This window comes from Phocoena sinus, chromosome 3, assembly GCF_008692025.1.
Source record: "Phocoena sinus isolate mPhoSin1 chromosome 3, mPhoSin1.pri, whole genome shotgun sequence".
Classification (NCBI taxonomy): Eukaryota; Metazoa; Chordata; class Mammalia; order Artiodactyla; family Phocoenidae; genus Phocoena; species Phocoena sinus.
In genome coordinates, this window is record NC_045765.1 from 91,029,801 (window position 1) to 91,049,996 (window position 20,196).

The following is a 20,196-nucleotide window of genomic DNA, read 5'->3' on the forward strand; positions in this document are numbered from 1 at the left end:
AAATCTTGGGCCAGGGTGGGGGGCTAGGTGGGGATGGGTAGAGGTGAGTGGTCATGAAAATGTCCCCTCACAGCTAAAAAAGAGCGGATACACAACACTGTAAAGCAACTATACTCCAATAAAAAAATAAAATGAGATGAAAATAAAAAAAGTGAATATACGTATATGTATAACTGATTCACTTTGCTGTACACCTGAAACTAACACAACATTGTAAATCAGCTATACTCCAAAAAAAAAACGAAAAAGAAAATGTCCTCCTCATATATCCTGCTACAGAAAGCATAAATGGTAGAAGACCCCAGGTGCTACACTCTGAATTCACGGCCGCATTCTTGCCAGGACCCCACTTCCTATGGGCTGCTCCCAGCTAATGAGTGATTATGGCAGAAATACTAGTGTCTTCCAGTGGGCAACTTTGTCTTAAGGATTCTTCATATCCTTGACTGAAACTCTCATAGAGTTTTTCTAAAGGCTCACTTTTATTTTCCTGCATAGCTCGCCTTCCTTCCCTCTTCCTTCACAGAGATAAGACTTGCATAACAGTCTGATGGACCCCCTGCCTCCTCTGGCTGCCTCCTGGCATTCCTCACAGTCCCTTCCTCTGGTACATCTTTTGCATGTCTAATCCTGTCTTGGCATCTGCTTCTCAGAGGAAATGAACTAACGCATATGTGATCCCTAAGAGAAGGGAAATGCTTAAGGTGAGCCTCATGTTCACACTACTTTCTGAATGCATGCCACTTTCTGAATTAAAATGCAGGAAATTAGAAGCCAAACAGAATACAGTTTGCTGTAATACAACACTGAAAACTCTCAAAACCAAGTCAGGAAAGAGTGTGTACTGCGTAAGTCCATCCCTGTGGAGCTCAAGAACAAGGTAACTAATGTATGGTGAGATAAATAATGAAGATCATTGCATTTGGTAGATGGAGATTGACTGGAGAGAGGAACAAAGTGCATTTCCAGGATGATGGAAATGTTCTGTGCTCTGATCAGAGTGTTGGTTATTGCTTGTAGACTTTACCAAACTCATCAGATTTTACCCTTTATAATAGTACATTTCACTGAATGTCAGTTATTATGATATATTGATAATGAAATTAAAATGATGCTTGCTAAAGTCCACAGTGGACCATGAGAGAGAATAACTAACTCATTTTTATGCCTCTATGAACACCTCAATTCTCATAGCTAATTGCTTCTTTGTTTAATTAAGTCTTTCTACCTTGATCAGATAATTATTTAGGTTCGTTGGTTTGATATTCAAGAGTTTTGAAGCCTATCTTCAAAAGATATAAACATTAATTTATGTTAATATGTTTATATTACTCTATAAATATTATTAATTTACTAAGGCAATATAGTCAAGGGAAAATTTTCTCCAGGTTTAAAATTCAGGAATATGTGTATATCATGTTGGTTCTCTGGAATTACAGGATAGCTACATAGCTGTGAATATATAAATATAACCTGACTATATGGGATAAGAATGCTAAATAATAAACGTGCCAATCAGAAAGGGTCAAGATTAAACCAGAAATACTACAGAAAAGAAAATTGAAGATAAAAGTTTTGGCAGCCCAAGCATAGTCCTATGGAAGGAGGGCTTTGGCCATCAGCCTTCAAACACATTTAGCCCACTGGCAAAACCAGCCCTATGCTGAGATGAATAAAACAAGCTGTTAGCTTCTAGGCTTTAATAATGTGGGTCTGTTCTTTGACACACAGAGCATTTGTGTAGTGATGACAAAATTCATATATCAGGGTCAGTAAATTTGGTGGCTAGATGTTGGATCATGAAAAATTTACCATGGAAGAGTTGCCAGTTTGTGAGGGTTTTAGGATATGGACTAGCTAACCTTTCTTTTCTAACAGTATTATTCCCATTGCTTCACCTGCTTTTATTTTCTGTGATTTTTTACAGAAAAAAAATATTGTTGACATTTATTCTGTCTTTAAATCTCCTATCCCTTTGGACCCTGCAGACTTTGTCAGCTTCGATTTCTATCCATGACAGACACAACTCTATCTGCCCAATGTGGATTTATCTCCTGAGTATTCGTCTCTTAATGATTTATTATTATATCTTTTAATCTTTTGTGAGGTATTAGATTTCCCAGTGGTAGATCTTATTTTTCTGCTGAATTTTCACTCTCTTCCTAGTAAGGGATTTACCCTGCCTTATTATGGACACATGGCATGCAGGGCCCTACAGTACTGACTTATTGATTTGGGTCTTGGCTACAGTACAAGCTGTAGCTAAAGGAATGTGAGAGAACATAGCATACAGAAATATCTGAGAAGGAACTTTAGGAGGCATCAGGAATTCCTGCCAGCTGTCTTTCTGAATGTCCCAAATAAGGCCAGCTCCCTGAGGCTGGAATCTGGAATGAGAAGACATGTGGAGCAGAATCACAGAACCTGACCCAGGCCACTGACATCTATCATGAGCAAGAAATAAATATGTGTTGTTGTAAGTCACTGTGATTTTGGGGGGGTCACTTGTTATTAATAAAGCTAACTAACAAAATTCATATGCTGGATTAGGATTATCAAAATGATATACTATAACAGCAAGTGTGAATCCCTTTTAGATGATGTATCACATAAGAGTGAAGAATATACTATTTAAGCAAAAATATTAAAATTAATACAAATAAGAAAAAAATCTTAAGTATGACAGCGTCTACCATCCAGAGTTACTAAAAAAAATGCTTTCTTTGTCTTTTGGTTATAATAATTTAAGGTTAAGTAACTTGTCTTCTCATCACTTAATGATCACTTCAGAGCATTTGAGAAGGGGTCTCTCTTTCTCCAACAAGTCCTCACAAGTGAAGGCTGTTCTTCTTTGACATGTTATATAAATCATGGCCAGTGATAGGAAAGATATCCTTTTTGGTTCCCCATTACATATACAAAACATCTCTCCATCTCCTTTGACACTTATGCCATCATTGGTATCCTCTTCTACCAACCCTCATGCTGTCATCTACAGACCACCTACTCACTCCCAGTAATTAAAGGCCTGCTCAACTCATGCAATTTATACTTACTCCTATTGTCATTCTTGGTGATTTTCAAATAATTGTGTAAATTATCCATCCAAAACTCTAGTCTTTCTCTGCATTTTTTTCTCATGTCTAGCAAAATTTGGTTTCACTTCAATCTAGTCTCCCATTCCCATAGAAATTCTATATCTTGCACTGCCATTAACTTATTTTCCCCTGAAATCCAAGTTACAAGTATCTCACTCTTTGAGTACTACCTCCCACCTTTTCAGCTAACTTTCTCCTATAGCCCCTTAAAATTATTTCACTGTATTGAAATTTCATCCCATTGGGTTGTAGACCTTATGCATCTGTGCCCTTCTGTTTTGACACCCTTTTTCCCATCTTAGATTTGGTAGCCCTTTCAACTCTTGTTAAATGCTGTCAACTCTCTCCCTCTGCCATCTTGTCTGGCAAAACCTCAACCCTGGTTGAACTCAAGTATATACATTCTGTGTCTGAAACCTGTATAACTCAACTCAACTAGAAATAGTCGTATAACCATACTGACAGACCTCTGCTTAAATTCATGAGCTCAGGCCTCAAATAGAGAAGTAGCATTGCCTAAAAATAATACTACATGTCCTAAATAAGTTTGTTTTCACAGACTTTGGTATAAATATTTCAGAAATTTGTTTTCCTCAAATACCTTCTTATATGGTATCTTCTATTTCCCTTAATTTATTATGCATGATATAATGACTGCCATTGTATTCTTTATTTTCTAACATTTCTGCCTAGCCATTTTCTACTTCCTGGCCTTTTGACTTGCTATTCTCTTAGCCTATAATGCTCTTAAACCCAGTTCTGTGTATTGCTATATTCCTCTTATTCTGCAAGTCTCATTTCAAATGTCATCTCCTCAGAGAGCCCTTGCCTGACCGTCTTGTTCAAAGAACTCCTTTATTACCCTCTGTTACATTGCCCTGTTGACTCCTTCACACACTAATCACAGTATGTAATTATTCAATAAATATTTTGACTAGATTTCCAAAGATTCTACTCATCTCTTTAACCCCTTAACTGTAAGTTATGAGTAACTATCATGGGATTAGGTGGGTAGTTGAATACCAGTTGGAGTGGTAGTTTGACATGTCTTGTTGTGCTTGTTCTACCAGTTGTCATCAGAGGACTATATAAGGCTAGTTTTAATGCTTTCTATACATGACTTCATCTTCAAAGGGATCTCAGCATCCATGGACAAGAATCATCAACTGCCCAAACATCTCTGCTCACCTCAACAGAGCTATGACAGATATCTCTAACACCAAGGACACACATTCAAAATCTTCATAGGTTCTATGTGAGTCTCCACAGGAATTCCATACATCATAAATGTTATAGTCATCATCCACTCACTTCTGAGAATTCTCTGTAAATTTACTACTCCTCTGTCAAAAAGATGCTAAGTGGATAAATCCAATCTACTTCCTTCTTCCTATCTCCATCTAAGACATGTGGTCAAAAGGTAAATAGTTTTACATTTAGGCCACACAAGAGGGGTAAAATCCCCAGATATTTTTGATCTTCCCAGGAGAATTCTAAAACACACTTCTTTCATTTTCTAATGATAGGATCACAACTGTAACTAACATAAGCTATCACAGTTTGCATAAGCTGCCTATTTGTGAGCCTGTGGTTAGCCACAATGCCTCCGGTATCCATAGCTATTTACATAAAGTTTTCTGGTGGAACGTAGGGAAATACTATAGTGCTAATGCAGAAGACAGATCGTTTATTTATATTGTGAGGCACAGGTCATGCGTGAATTAGACTCATTATTTTTCCTTTATTCCCACAGGTTTCCTCCAGTGAGTATCTTGATTCATTCTCCCAGAGCAACTTTCTCCTGCTGACAGGTTAGGCACTTCTAGACTTGGCATTCAAAATTTTAGTTAATAGGGGCTTTATTTAGTTACTTTACAAAAAAAAAAGCTGAAATTATCCAAATTTTAATACATTAGACAGGTAAATCACGAAGTGTATATCTTCTGATAGAATTACTTACTTGAAGGGCTGCAAAGTCAAATACCTGCAGGGGCCAAGAAGCTAAAGTATAAATAAATTTTAAAATTCTGGAATAAACACAAATTACAGAGATGAAACAGCTGCTACTTAACTCCCCCTAATTGTTAGCATCAGAGTAGATGAATCTGGTATTAACAAGTCTTCTTATATTTTTGAAAATAAATTTGAAGTACTGACAACTAATTGTGTGTGTATGTGTGTGTGTGCTTGTGTATGCATGTGTGTGTATTTTATTTCAATCCATTTTGCAGGAAAACAAAATGTCTTCTGCAGGCTATGTCGATCATCAGTTTACCAGTTAGTGATGACCTCAATATTATTTTTCTTTAAAATCGTCAAATGACAAACATTAAAAATCATTTAAAATGCTTCACAAAACTCAATTTACATAGGACTGTTCCATGTTATAACAGTATATGTATATCAAAGCGATATTTTCTAGAGATACTCACTGTAACTATTGTAACTATAAAAAGTTACATAGATATAGATATCTAGAAAGAGATAGATTTACAGAACTAATTTTTTAGCCATGAACAAGTTTTACTACTATTTCTCTTTTGCTTTTATTATGATGAATTGAAAATAATATAAAAGGAATGTGGATTCCATTAAAGAAAACATTAAGTGGGTGATTAGATTGGGCAATTTAAGAAAATAAAGATAAGAGGGGAGAACAGAAATTGGTTAAATCAGATACAAGAGAGACTTTTATTTTTATTGTTCTTTAAAATTTATTTTTGGCTGTGTTGGGTCTTTGTTGCTGTACACAGGCTTTCTCTAGTTGCGGCGAGTGGGGGCGACTCTTCATTGTGGTGCGTGGGCTTCTTATTGCAGTGGCTTCTCTTGTTGTGGAGCATGGGCTCTAGGCATGCGGGCTTCAGTAGTTGTGGCTTGCAGGCTCTAGAGTGCAGGCTCAGTAGTTGCGGCGCGCAGGCTTAGTAGTTGCGGCGCGCAGGCTTAGTTGCTCCACGGCATGTGGGATCGTCCTGGACCAGGGCTTGAACCCGTGTCCCCTGCATTGGCAGTTGGATTCTTAACCACTGTGCCACCAGGGAAGCCCAAGAGAGACTTTTAGAAGGTACACAAAGATTGAAGAAATTACAAACCCCAAACAGTAAATTCCCTAGGTAGTGACACACACAATTGCCTATGAAGTGACCACTATTCAATAGCTGACCACTTTGGAGTAATATTTAGCCTGATGGTTATTCTCTTCCTACGAGATAGTTTCTCCCATCACTGTTAAGCACAGAAAAACAGCAAAAGGAGAACACAAAAAATATCACTAGGTAATAAGGTAGGGCATCTAGGACTTGCCAAAACATGTATGGGATAGTGTGCCTGTTTATTTTAACATTTCAGGGGTGTATGCAGTAGGAAATAAAACACCAAGAACTAGGACTATAGAACTGAAAGAGATAAGAGTTGATAAACAATTAAAATGTGGACTTGTGAGCAGCTGAAGTGCTTATTTCAGAATGAGGCATATTTAACTGGCAGGGGTTACAAGATGTCAGAGGACATTTCAAATGGATATTAAAATTTTTTAAATATTTGACTAACAGTATGTAAGAATTGTCTCTTCTAAGGACATTCATGTTTAAATAGAGATTAAGTATTAAATGCAAAGGATGATGTAAGTGACGTGGGTTAAATAACGGGGAAGAGTTGAGAATGGCAATGATGGGATTTTTCCTGTTGTTCCAGAAATTATACTAGATTCATGATTATATCTTGTACCTAAAGTCAAAATCACCCTTCTGCTGTAAGCCTACGATATTTCGTTACTATGGATGAAAAAAAGAGTAACAAAAGGACAATGAACATACATACAGAAAAATATGTGAAGCTTTTATGAATATTTACGTAGGCAAAATGAATTAATTTAGAATAAATTTTTTAAAACTAGATATTTTGTCCAGAAACAAATAAAGAGATTGAGTTGCCTGTTGGTGAACAGCTGAATTTTCTCATTAATATGCTTCTTGTTCTTCTTGATCATTGATTCATAGGTAAAAGGCTTTGTATGAATAATTCTCACTATATTGCTAGGTCATAAACAAGACCTTCAATCATCTTATCTGTGATGGTTAATCTTATGTGCCAAGCTGATTAGTCCAGACACCCAGATATCTGATCAAACACCAGTCCAGATGTTGCTGTGAGGTGTTTTTTAGATGAGAGTAACATTTAAATCAATAAACTATGAGTAAAGCAAATCTGGTCCTTAGCCAGTAAGCTTAAGACCTTAAGGAAAAACAGACAAAGGTTCCCCAAGAAAGAGGGATATCTACCCCCAGATGACCTCGGATGTGAGCTGCAACATCAACTCTTTCCTCTTCCCAAGTCTCCAGCCTGCTGGCTTATCCTGCAGAGTTAGAAATTGCCAGCCTCCACAATCGTGTGACTGATTCCTTAAAATAAATCTCTTTATATCTGTAAATACACACATTCCATTGGTTCTTTTTCTCTCGAGATTCCTGACTACTACACCAACATTCCCATTATTAAAATGTCATGGGTACTAGCAAGGAACACGTGGAATTTGAAATGGAAAAAAAACATTTATATCAGCATTCAAAAAATGAAATACTTTGGTATAAATCTAACTAAACATGTACAAGATGTATATGAGGAAAACTATCAAATTCTGATGAAAGGAATCACAGAAAAACTAAATAAATGAAGAAATGATCCAGGTTCATGGATAGGAAGACTCAATATTGTCAAGATGTCAGTTCTTCCCAACTTTTAACAGATCAACACAATTCCAATCAAAATCACAGCAAGTTACTTTGAGGATACTAACAAACCGATTCTAAAGTTTATATGGAAAGACAAAAAACCCAAAATAGCCAGCACAATATTGAAGAAGAACAAAGTTGGAGGAGTGACACTACCAGACTTCAAGACTTACTATAAAGCTATAATACTCAAGACAATGTGACACTGGTGAAAGAATAGACAAATAGATCAATGGAACAAATAAAGTACCCAGAAACAGACCTATAAAAGTGTATTCAACTGACCTTTGATAAAGAAGTAAAGCAAAAAAATTAAGAAAAAATAGTTATTTCAACAAATGATGCTGAAACACTAGACATCCACATGCAAATATACCTTAGGTATGTTCTTCACAAAAATTAACTCAAAATAGATAATAGACCTAAATGTAATTTGGGAAACTACAAAACTCCTAGAAGATGACACACAAGAAAATCTAGATGACCTTGGATTTGATGATGATTCTTTTAGATATAGCATCAAAGGCATGATCAGTGTGAGAAATAGTTGATAAACTGGACTTAAACAAAATTTAAAACTTCTGCTCTGAAAGTCAAGAGAATGAACTGGAAGACAATATTGCAAAAGACATATGTGATAAAGGATTGTTATCTAAAATATACAAGGAACTCTTAAACCCAGCAATTAAAAAATGAAAAACCTAACTTAAAAATGAACAAATGATCTGGACATCTCACCAAAGAAGATATACAGATGGCAAATAAACATATTGTATGTCATCGGAGAAATGCAAATTAAAACAACAGTGAGATACCACTAAATGCTTATTAGATGGACAAAATTCAAACCACCAAAAACACTAAATGCGGGTAAAGATGTGGAGCAACACGAACTCTCATTCTTTGCTGATGAAATGAAAATAATACAGCCACCTGGAAATCACTTCAGGTTTCTTACAAAGCTAACCATAGTCTTACCATCAATCTTACCAGCAAGAGCGCTCCTTGGTATTTACCCAAATGTTGAAAACATGCCCACACACAAACACAAAAGACTGCACGTTTATAGTAGCTTTATGATTGCCAAAACTTGGAAGCAACCAAGATGTCCTTCAGGAGGCATTTGGATAAATAAACTGTGGTACATGCAGATAATGGAATATTCACTGTTAAAAAGAAATGAGCTTTCAAGCCATGAAAAAATACGGAGGACTCTTTAAAGCATATTACTAAGTAAAAGAAGCCAATATGAAAGGGCTACATACTTTATCATTCCAACTATATGTCTTCTTGAAAAGGCAAACCTATAGGTACAGTAAAAAGATCAGTGGTTGCCTGGAACTGGCTGGGGAGGGGGGCATGAATAGCCAGAGCACAGAGGATTTTTAGGGCAGTGAAACTGCTCTGTATGATATTATAATGGTGGATATTATACCATCATTACATTGGTGGATATCATTGTACATTTGTCAAAACCCATAGAATACACAATTCCAAGAGTGAACCCTATTGTAAACTACAGATGGTGGGTGACAATGATGCCACTTTCACTGTACTTTCACTGACTTTGACAAACGTCAGCTCCATGTTAGGCCCATAGTCCTACCCATCCCCCTTTCCTCAGGGCTAAACTTTTGTCTACTCACAGGGAATGCACCCAAGCCAGATGAGTTCCCTGTCAACTTTTACTCTTGCCTTCACCTGACATGAAAACTGGAAGACTGCCTTTTGCTGATGCAGTTGGTTAATGGTCATGAGACCTTGAGGGGAAGGAAAAACGCCTGGTTCCAGTTCCAGTTCCTGTGGATGTGCTTCTCACTTGGTAGTCAGATTCTGTTTTTAGCTTTGGCCCCTTTTAATCCCCCTGTACCCCTTTTGGTGGTGCTAAATGCAGCTACAATTGTCTCTGGATCATCTGTGTGGGGGATCCTTCCTGCCTGTATGTAAATTACCCACAATAAGCTTCATAGTTGCACTTTATGGAGTTACCTGCTTTGTTTTTTGGTCTCAAAGTTCCTTTTCAGTTCCGAGGATATTATTAGATATCTCCACCTCCCAACTGGGTAAGTGTGTAACTTGCTTCTCAATATCACTGTAAACCTAAAACTGCTCTAAAAAATATCCTATTAAAAAATGTCACGGGCTGTTAAAAACCCCACTATGAGATTGCAAGTGTCTATTCATTTCTTTCCAGCTGAAGTTGAGGGCACAGCCAGCAATTAAAACATGATTTACATTAAGTTAAAGGATAAAGTAGCATTTTAAAACCATCTGCCATTACTTGCATTATTTATTCAAAGGGTACTACTGTGTAATTGCAGATTTGTGCTGAATAAAGACAAATGTGTTCTCTTTATTGAAGAACTTACAGTCCAAAGATAGAATGGAAATTTAGGAACAACTTTAATTTTTCAGGATCATCAAAACAGGCATTCTAATGGAGGGAGGTAAGTCCAAAGACACTGCTGTGGGTAAGACTTTTTACCCAACATATATATTTATAGTTCTTGTACCTAATAGCATATTGAACCAGACTGTCCTCAGTTTGGCCATAGTGTTGGTTTATACGTATTTTTAAACTTGGCAAATTGTTATGGATGCATATTTCATGAATCTAATAATATCAAATAAATGACATTAAATTATACTCTCAAAACTTAATTGTTCAACTCTATGACATAAATCATAGCAAGATCCTTTTTGACCCACCTTCTAGAGAAATGGAAATTAAAACAAAAATAAACAAATGGGTGGGACCTAATGAAACTTAAAAGCTTTTGCACAACAAAGGAAACTATAAACAAGACGAAAAGACAACCCTCAGAATGGGAGAAAATCTTTGCAAATGAAGCAACTGACAAAGGATTAATCTCCAAAATATACAAGCAGCTCATGCCGCTCAATATTAAAAAATCAAACAACCCAATCCAAAAATGGGCAGAAGAGCTAAATAGACATTTCTCCATAGAAGATATACAGATTGCCAACAAACACATGAAAGGATGCTCAGCATCACTAATCAGAGAAATGCAAATGAAAACTACAATGAGATATCACCTCACACCAGTCAGAATGGCCATCATCAAAAAATCTAGAAACAATAAATGCTGGAGAAGGTGTGGAGAAAAGGGAACCCTCTTGCATTGTTGGTGGGGATGTAAATTGATACAGCCACTATGGAGAACAGTATGGATGTTCCTTAAAAAACTAAAAACAGAACTACCATATGACCCAGCAATCCCACTACTGGGCATATACCCTGAGAAAACCATAATTCGAAAAGAGTCATGTACCACAATGTTCACTGCAGCTCTATTTACAATAGCCAGGACATGGAAGCAACCTCAGTGTCCATCAACAGATGAATGGATAAAGAAGATGTGGCACATATATACAATGGAATATTACTCAGCCATAAAAAGAAACGAAACTGAGTCATTTGCAGTGAGGTGGATGGACCTCGAGACTGTCATACAGAGTGAAGTAAGTCAGAAAGAGAAAAACAAATACCATACGCTAACTCATGTATATGAACTCTAAAAAAAAAAAAAAAAGGTTCTGAAGAACCTAGGAGCAGGACAGGAATAAAGACACAGACGTAGAGAATGGACTTGAGGACACGGGGAGGGGGAATGGTAAGCTGGGACGAAGTGAGAGAGTGGCATGGACATATATACACTACCAAAGGTAAAACAGATAGCTAGTGGGAAGCAGCCGCATGGCACAGGGAGATCAGCTCGGTGCTTTGTGTCCACCTAGAGGGGTGGGATAGGGAGGGTGGGAGGGAGACGCAAGAGGGAGGAGAGATGGGGATAAATGTATATGTATAGCTGATTCACTTTGTTATACAGCAGAAACTAACACACCACTGTAAAACAATTATATTCCAATAAAGATGTTAAAAAAAACGTAATTGTTCAAATATGGGAAGGGGAATCTCTTGAGTTCCGCTGAACCATTATCAGTCATCCAGAAGTGTTCACCTCTATGTATCAATAAAATGTGCTATGCTTAACAAATTCAGAAGCAGCAGCATTATACAACTGGAGAGTTCTTTTTTTTTTTTTCCTAGGCATTTAAATCTGCCATGTATTCCTATAACTAGTTCTTGGTTTGCTTTAGTTTTGCTGTTGGTGGATTTGTTTTGTTTCATTTGGGCCATGTGAACCGTTTCGCCAAACTTATAGCTTAATACATGAATTAAACCCACTTTGCTCTTGAAGATTTTCATGTTGCAACTTTCCCATTAGAGAAGACAATTTGACATTGTGTAGCTTTAGATTATTATGATCACACTGAAGACTTATGTCCACTACTTTCCTTTCCCATTTCCTGTTCCAACAGTACTGATCTACCCCAAAGCTCCTGCATTTTATTCCTCTCTGTGTATACATACTCTTTCCTGTGCTTGCAGTGTTCTACCCTCCCTCTGCCTGGCTTACCCCTTAGCTTTGCAAACCCCAGTTTATGTGTGCCCTTTCCTAGGAAACTCACCTTCCTTGCTCCCCAAGACTTAAACACTCTATCTGCTTCCATCCAGTAGCTTACCCAGATACACGATATGTACTTCAAATGCTGCTGTTAGTTCATGGTGCCATATTGCAACTTATTTTTATTTATTTATTTTTCACAATCTGTCCCCCTCTGAGTGCATGATCTTTCTGTCTGGTTAGATGCTGTATTTTATTCATCTCTATGTTCCCATGCCCACATGTATTTTCTGGCCCATAGTAATTGCTTAAGAAATGTTGGATGAATTTAATTAAGTGATACATATTACTCCATCAGCAGCAGCAGGTAATGTTTTATATGAAATCCAGAATATATTTGTTTACTGCTTAAAAATCAAAAGTTAACCTAGAGAAGTTAGCATCCTAACCATGCATTGCCCACCCCCTCTGCACCCCAGTACCCTTTTCACTTAAATAAGAAGCTATTTTATTCTTGCAGTTTCTGCTAATTGAGAAGGCAGTGTGATTGAGCTGCATTAATGCAAGTGGGATTTGCCTAGACATCAATAAACTCAAAACGCTCCCGGTGGGCCACTTGTAGTGTCAATAAATGTTCATAATTACTTGCTCCTTTGAGTATTTTAGACCCAACCTCCTATTCGCTCTGCTGTGAGCAGAGACCTGAGAGGTTCTTAACTTTCTACATCTTAGGGGAAGAATGGCAAACATTGCCAGGGCTCTCGGGTTTTCAAGCAAAGGTGTTGGCTGTTATCCTTGTTATTTTAAGCTGTCAAGGGACTGGAAATCGGAACAGCCACTCCTGTGCCCCTCCAGCAGAGGACTGGGGGTGAACCTCACCGTTTCTGGGTTTAGGAAGGTGTAAACCCCAGGGGCCAAGAGTGGATGACAGCTGGAGACACCCCTCAACCTGAAAGAACAAGAAAATGAATTGAGAGGCTCCGGGGGAAGGGGTGGAGGTGAAGAGTTTGGGACCCGCTCAAATAGATGGGGGAAATCCTGGCTGCCAGGCACTATGTCACCCGAGGAGTGGCTCCCGACCCACCTCCACCACCCCTCAGTAAAAGCCAAGCCAAGGCATGGTACAACCTGAGTTGCAAGCTTCTCTCTGGGTGAGGGCGGAGATCCAAGACTTGGAGAAGGTCTCTGAAGACTAGAACCTAGGACGGGAAAAGTGCCCCTGCCACACAATACAATGGAAGTAAAAACAAAGAGTAAAGGGGAGGAGAGGGTGAAAATCAGGCTAAATGCACATTACTAAGACTTTCAGAGAAAAGCTGGCTCTTCCATTTTTTTCCTTCTTTTCTTCCTTCCTCTCTTCCTTCATTTCTTTTCTCCTTCCTTCCTTCGTGTGTGTGTGTGTGTGTGTGTGTTGTGTGTGTGTATAGGTGTACTTGCATTTGAAAAGGAGGTCCTACTTTTCTCAGAATCCTGTTTCTCAGCAGGGAAGTTCAAGTGGGATTGGAGTTTCGTTGACTCCTGCGTGAGGAGTTTCCAAATGGCAATGAACGAGTCACATAAATATCCATGAAGTTCCTAATGACACCTCTGTCATCAGTTGTTTCCTGCAGAATCCTGAGTCGGGGTCGTCATCCACCACCCACGCTGAGTGGGCGATCGGCTGATCTGCTCGCGTGTGTATTTGTACTTTCCGGATTGAGCGCTGCACGGAATATAAACTCCTTCCCTATCCCTCCCCGCATTCACTCCACTTAAGAGGGCGTGCGTTTGTGTGTGCGCGCGCGCGTGTGTGCGCGCGCACGTGTGTGTATATTTAGCAAAGACGCTTGGAAGAAAGTACCCCTCTTACTACCCACCACCAGCTCTATCCGATAGAGCAGGCGTCTCCGATCTGTCCCCAGCTGAGGTGTCCTCTCCACGTTGATGCGGACTATCTCGGTGCTTCCTTGTCCACAGAGCAAACGCTTTGGTGTCCCGAGAAGGCGACCTGACTTCTTAGTGCGCTGCTCTCTTCCCACGGTGTGCGAGCACTGGTGCGTGCGTGTGCGTGTGTGTGTACACGACTGTGAGCTTGTGAGCTTCCTCTCTGTGCACAGTTCAGGCAAGGCCGGCGACGTTACTCTCCAAGCAGCCGCCAGCGACGAAAGGCAACAGCAGCCTCCGCCCCTGAGTCCCGTGATTGGCTGGTTTTGTTCATCATTTCCATGCTAGGAAAAGGGAAGGGCCAGTGACGCCCCCGAACCCGGCTGCAGAAGCGGCCGCCACCTCCAATGTACAAGGTGTCTCTTCGGAAAAAAACCTGAGCCCCAGGGAGGCGGCGAGGAGCGACCGGGTTAGGGCTGGCGGGAACTGCGAGAGAGTGCGCTGCAGCGCTCGAGGACCAGCGGGAGCTTGGCCGCAGAGGACCCTCGAGACCTGCTTCTGAGATCCCAGCTCCACGCTCTCCTCCCATTTTACAGATCCTCCCCCCCCCCCCCCGCGACTATATCTCCCCAAAACGGAGTCTTTATATGAAAAGAAGGTGAGGGAGCTGGGGCAACCAGGACTTTCCCGGGCATCCAAGATGCGCTCCATTAGGAAGAGGTGGACGATCTGCACGATAAGTCTGCTCCTGATCTTTTATAAAACAAAAGAAATAGCAAGAACTGAGGAGCACCAGGAGACGCAACTCATCGGGTAAATGCAAAGCTTCATTTTAGGATATGATAAAAAGTCAAGCCATAAATGAAATGTGAATATAGACGACAGAGTGAGGGTTGGGGTAGTATTTGTGTCGGTGTCAGCTTGTGAGTGTTTAGTCTCGTGAATTAAATAACAAAGGCTGTTGTTGAGGTGTGTGTGATTCTCTACAGCGGGTTCTCAGTACGAGTTCAACTTGCCCTGTGCGGTGATAGTGACGGTTGTGTTGGTGCTGGGTCTCGCACGCCAAAGAAGTCACTGCAGAAGTGTCAACAAAGAATGGGTGCCCTTGTCCTTTTAGTCCCAGGGCAGAACTCAATCTAGATGTCTTTATTCACCATCTGGTTGCCCTTCCTTCTTTCTCTGCCCTATCACTCTAGGAAGGTACTAGAGAAAGCTGGCTTCCTGAAAGGCTGAAGTTAAAGCTCAGAAAGCAGGAAATGTGTCTCCTCTGTTTCTTTACAATTCTTTGTTGTCGGGTAGATCTGTGTATCATAATTTGATTAGAAACTCCAGGTCAACCAACTATACTTCCTTATTTGCTGTCCGTGGTTAAAACCCATGGGCGTCATGGTTACAGTTTTGGAAACTGGGTGCTGTAGCTTCACACAGACTATATTTCTGCTCTTTAGTTTGTCTAGATGAGTTCAGAATCTTCCTCCACCCCAGTAAGTTCTCTAAATATCACACTTCCTTCCTCCCTCCCCCCTGGCCTCTGTGTCTTTGAAGTTTACCCAGGAGGTGGTGGCAACTTTGTGTTGCTTACATAGCTTGGAAGCGTTTTCTGAGGATGTGAACCTGGTTGTCAACTCTGTTCAAAGTCCTGTTTCGGAAATCCTGCCTCATCCGGAGGCGTCTGCTATCGCTATCGGAAACTCCACACTGGCAGAGATGCCAGCCTGGTTTTTATTTTCCCTAAGATTTATGAAAACCAAGATAGAACCCTTGACGTTGGGGCGGGTGGGGTCGGGGGTGGGCGGTGGACAGGACTGCTAAAACGTGTGCGCGCGTGCACACACACACAAACTTAATGCACTCCGTTACTTAATATTCCTGCTCCTCCCTAAGTAATGAGAATTTAAGTCAGCAAGACGCCGGCTTAAATTTACAGAAGAAATTGTTATTTTATAGAAAATTAACATAGAAGTACAGTCGAAAGGGACTGGAAGAGAATGAAAAAGCTAATAAGGGATGGGCTGGCTGATTGTTATTCATCAACAAATCTCTAAATGGTCTATGTTGGGGGGAAAAACGCCGAACTGTATGATGTTAACACAGGGAGTGGGTGGGTTGAAAATTCAGCCTAGCTCGATTGTCATAAAAGGACTCTGGGCGGGGGTGTGGGCACCCCCGGTAGAGACCTGTGCTTCCCAGGCAGACAAAGGGGTCTTCAGGAAGGTGGTGAACCGGCGCGTGGGGGAGAGGCGGAGGCTGGGGCGTGGGGGTCGAGGCTCTTTGTTCCCTTCCCGGCTGGTGGGCTCCGAAGATATGCCTGAGCCCAGACAAAGCGGCCAAGCCTCGCCAGGACTCTGAGGTTCGGGCCCTTGGCTGGCAACCCTGGAGAGCGAGAGTGGGAGGGACGAGGCAGGCGAGAGGAGGCGCCACACGCCACCCAGGCGTCCTCTCCGGGCCTCCCTTAGCCGCCGGCAGGAAGGAGGAGCGTATCCCGAGTACTCCGGGTCAAATAACCGACCTGGGATGCGCCTCATTTCCCGGGCGACGTTCCTCTCGTGGCCTTTCCTGGACGCCGCCGGCCGGTGGGCGCTGCCCAGGGCGCCGAGGAGGAGTAGGAGGCGGGCGCAGGCAGGGGCGCGGCGGTCGGGCCAGCTGGGGGTGAGGGGATTCTCTTGCACCTTTTTCGGGCTAAGCCTGCTTTCCCTGCTCCTTCGAGATTGCGCGGGGCGGGCGCGGGTTCATCAAACAGAAGGAGAAGTGCGCGGCGGAGCAACAGCTGCTCCGCGAGAGCTGGCCGCGAGGGTGGAAGAATGAGTGAGGAGACGTGGAAGCCTTTACCGCAGGAATCAGGCCCCCTTTAAAAATAAAAAAAATAATGATAACTGCTGCTCAGTCGGCAACCGGGCTCCTCCTTCCTAATTAAATCCCGCAATTACGGGCGTGCAGGGCGAGACAGCGCGCGTCTCCCGGTGCCCCGCAGCGTCGGGGCAGCCGCCGCCAGCTCTTCCCTGAGCCCTTGGGGTTGGCGCTGCCGGGGGCAACGTGAGGACAGCTAGTTCCACCTGAGCGCTGTTTCGCTTTTCCCTCACATGAAACGTTCGGAGGAAAAGCTTGTGATACCAGTTTATAATTTCGTTTCAACTCCAGAATAGTGCTTCTGGTGGAGGAGTTGACTCATCAAACGGCCTTCTTCTCCTTGACTCTCTTTCTACCCAAGCCACGTGGAGGGGCTCGTTTTGAGATGAGTAAACTAGAGTGGCGGTTTGGCCTCAGAACCCAGGCCAGTCGTCAGCAGTGAGGTAAACGGCAGCCCCTGACCTTTTGGGGGACACTGCGTGCCTTGCTAGTGGGCAGCGGATTCAATTCTTAGAACATCCTCCTAGATTCATATTTAGCTTCCCTGCTACCATTTTGCAATAGGCAGCAGTTTCTTTATCTATTCGACCTGCCTCCGTTTTAACACTGGAGGCCCCATCTAGAGTCAGTGTAACAAGGTTCTTGTATGCAATATGGAGCAGTCATTCCACAGAGAAGGAAAAAGAACAGCAGCCCAGCTTTCCTACCAACCATCCACATTCTCGTTTCTCCAGAGGAATACTAGCAGCATGTTTGTAATAAGGAATTATTGGAGAATAGGTCAAGTAATAATTGGACATTTAAAACTGTTTCCTTCGAAGCTAACCTATCAATTGCCTGGTCTGTTGACTAGTGAAGTTTAACTGAAAGGGCATTAGGGGTATGAAGTGGTCTATTCTTAATTGATATTTTTTTCATAATGGGAAAAATGGCACTTGTCTCACAACTGGCCTGTAATTTTACTGGCTCTGTGTGCTCTTTGGTATAATTAGAAATATGTTAACTTAAGGGCCCTACAGGTAAAAATATGTGGGTATACGCATTTAATGAAATAATGTATTTGAAAGTGTAACAAACTTTAATACCAAATAGACATTTGCTTTGATTATTATTCCTTAAAACTTGCTACATACTGTTTCCCTGTGTGACTTTAAATGACACTTTAACTTACTTTTTTTACTATCTACAGATTTCATTTTTAATTTGACTGTGTACTTTAGGTTGTCTCACTAGATGATCAGCAGTATTAGTTCTGAAACTTATGATAGAAGTGACAGTGGAGATAAGCATTCATACTTAGAGTATTATCACTGTTAGCAATGTTAGTTCCAGTTTGTTCTAGGGTGGAAACACACTCTTGTAACTCAGGAAACCAGAATCTGCATGTTACTTCATATGTTATATTTGGAATTCTACTAAAAGCCATAGGCTGTAAGTTAAGGTAATACATCGCATCTTTATTTTTAGTTGTTTGGCACTTAGGGAATGAAAACACAGAATTGCCTGCTGTTTGTGTTCAGGCTTAATTTGATGCAAGTTCTTTTCATTTAAATGACTTAAATTTTTCTATTAAAGAGAAAGTTTAACCTAAGGGAACACATTCATTCCAAAGCCAAGTCAAGAAGAGCTTACAGTGGGGTTCATTGCAGGGCTTTTGGGGACCTAATTTCATGAACGAAAATTAATCTTGTGTGCTATGTACTTCAGAATTAATAGAATAAATTGTAGTGATGCCTGGCAACTCATATTTCAAAGAAAAATATTTGTAAAGACTAGTAATATAACTGCTGATTAGCTTCTGTCACTGGTATCGCACAGATGACCATCTAACTGGGTTTTTCTTAGCTCGATATAAGCAGGGATACTTTATAATATATATTGCTTTATTTCTTTTATATGTTGTGTAATTATCCCTTTAGAAGTATGTGTTGAATCTTCCTGTATACAGCCCCATCAGAGAAATGTTTTCAGTGCAGCTGTTTAGCACTCGTCTCTGATCTGGGATGAGAAACTAGTAGGGGGTGGCAACATCCTTCATGCCTTGCATTCACAGGAAGGAAAAGCCTATTCCAGACCGAGTACTACCAAGGTCACAAGCAGAAAAACCCCTTGGGACTCATTTAACCTTATACAAAGAAATTTGCTCCAGAGCCTCAGGTTGCTGGCAGCCTGGCCTTCTCACACATGAATTCCATTGACTTCAAGAAGTGTGACTAGTTGTAAGCTATTTTCATTCAAAATTCTTTCCAGTGGTAAAAGTCTGAAATTTGACTTATCACCAGTTCAAAGAGCAGAGTAATGTGGTAGCATTTCATTAATATAAAACTGATTTAAACTTTTAAAGCACTTTTTTTTAAATCTTAGAGGTTCTGAAAAGCCTCCATACAATATCATAGCAATCATTCTGCCTTATAAAAATGTATCATTAGCTACCTGTCAGTAAAGCAATCTCCCACAGATATTTAAAATGCCAGCTTACTTCTTCTGTAAAAGTTTATTGGTGGTGAAAATAATTATTTTAATTGTAGCAATCTATGGTTAGAAAAAGATGATATTGACAGGACAGTTAGTTATTAACAAAATGAAGATGGGGAAGGTCCCTACCCCTAGAAATGGTGAGAGTTTGTGTCCATACTCTTGAAGGCGTATCTCCAAAAGTGTGAAGGTTAACTCTGTATATCCACATTTTCATTCATATGTAATAGTTATTATCATTAGACGTGTAATATAAAAATTGACTCAGGGCTACTGAGTAGTAATTGCACCCTATGTTTCCTTGCATCCTAAATGACCTCTATAAAATGACTATGATTAGCCATGTATAGGCATGCAAGTGTATCATTTTCATCAGTAGGACAGTTTAAAATATTAATTTTTATAGAGTTCTAAATTTCACAGGGAGTAGTTGCATTTGATGCTTTGAGTTGCTTCAAATTGGAACTACATGTTTAAAAAAGAATGCAAACCAAAATACCAAACTATCAGCTTCCAATTACAGAATTCATCTAGCAGCTGTTGCACAGGCAATGTTTCCATTGATAGTAGGGGAGGATTGCCTACATAATAAACACAGATTTAGACTTTGTGACTGAGCAAATAGTCGTGTTACTTTTTTTTTTTTTTTTTTTTTTTAATTTTCGGTATGCGGGCCTCTCACTGTTGTGGCCTCTCCCGTTGCTGAGCACAGGCTCCAGACTCACAGGCTCAGCGGCCATGGCTCACGGGCCCAAC

The 20,196-nt window shown here is 40.5% G+C and overlaps 1 protein-coding gene and 1 long non-coding RNA gene across 3 annotated transcripts in view; one reads left to right on the top strand and one right to left on the bottom strand.

Moving 5' to 3' along the window:
- Positions 1–6,062: 6,062 nt before the first annotated feature.
- Positions 6,063–14,328, bottom strand: LOC116751806. Of its 2 annotated transcripts, XR_004349342.1 has the most exons (4): positions 14,112–14,328; positions 13,384–13,474; positions 13,135–13,204; positions 6,094–6,121 (listed from the first exon to the last, which is right to left on the bottom strand). It is a non-coding gene; the product is annotated as an uncharacterized LOC116751806 (long non-coding RNA). The 2 variants fall into 2 exon arrangements; XR_004349341.1 differs by having other exon boundaries at positions 6,063–6,121; positions 13,135–13,474.
- Positions 14,329–14,464: 136 nt separating this feature from the next.
- ST8SIA4 (ST8 alpha-N-acetyl-neuraminide alpha-2,8-sialyltransferase 4) overlaps positions 14,465–20,196 on the top strand; it is a 104,980-nt gene continuing 99,248 nt past the window's right edge. The window contains exon 1 of the mRNA XM_032627801.1: positions 14,465–14,931. Within this exon, the coding sequence (XP_032483692.1) occupies positions 14,819–14,931 (113 nt within the window). The 5' untranslated portion in view covers positions 14,465–14,818. The remainder of the gene's footprint in view (positions 14,932–20,196) is intronic.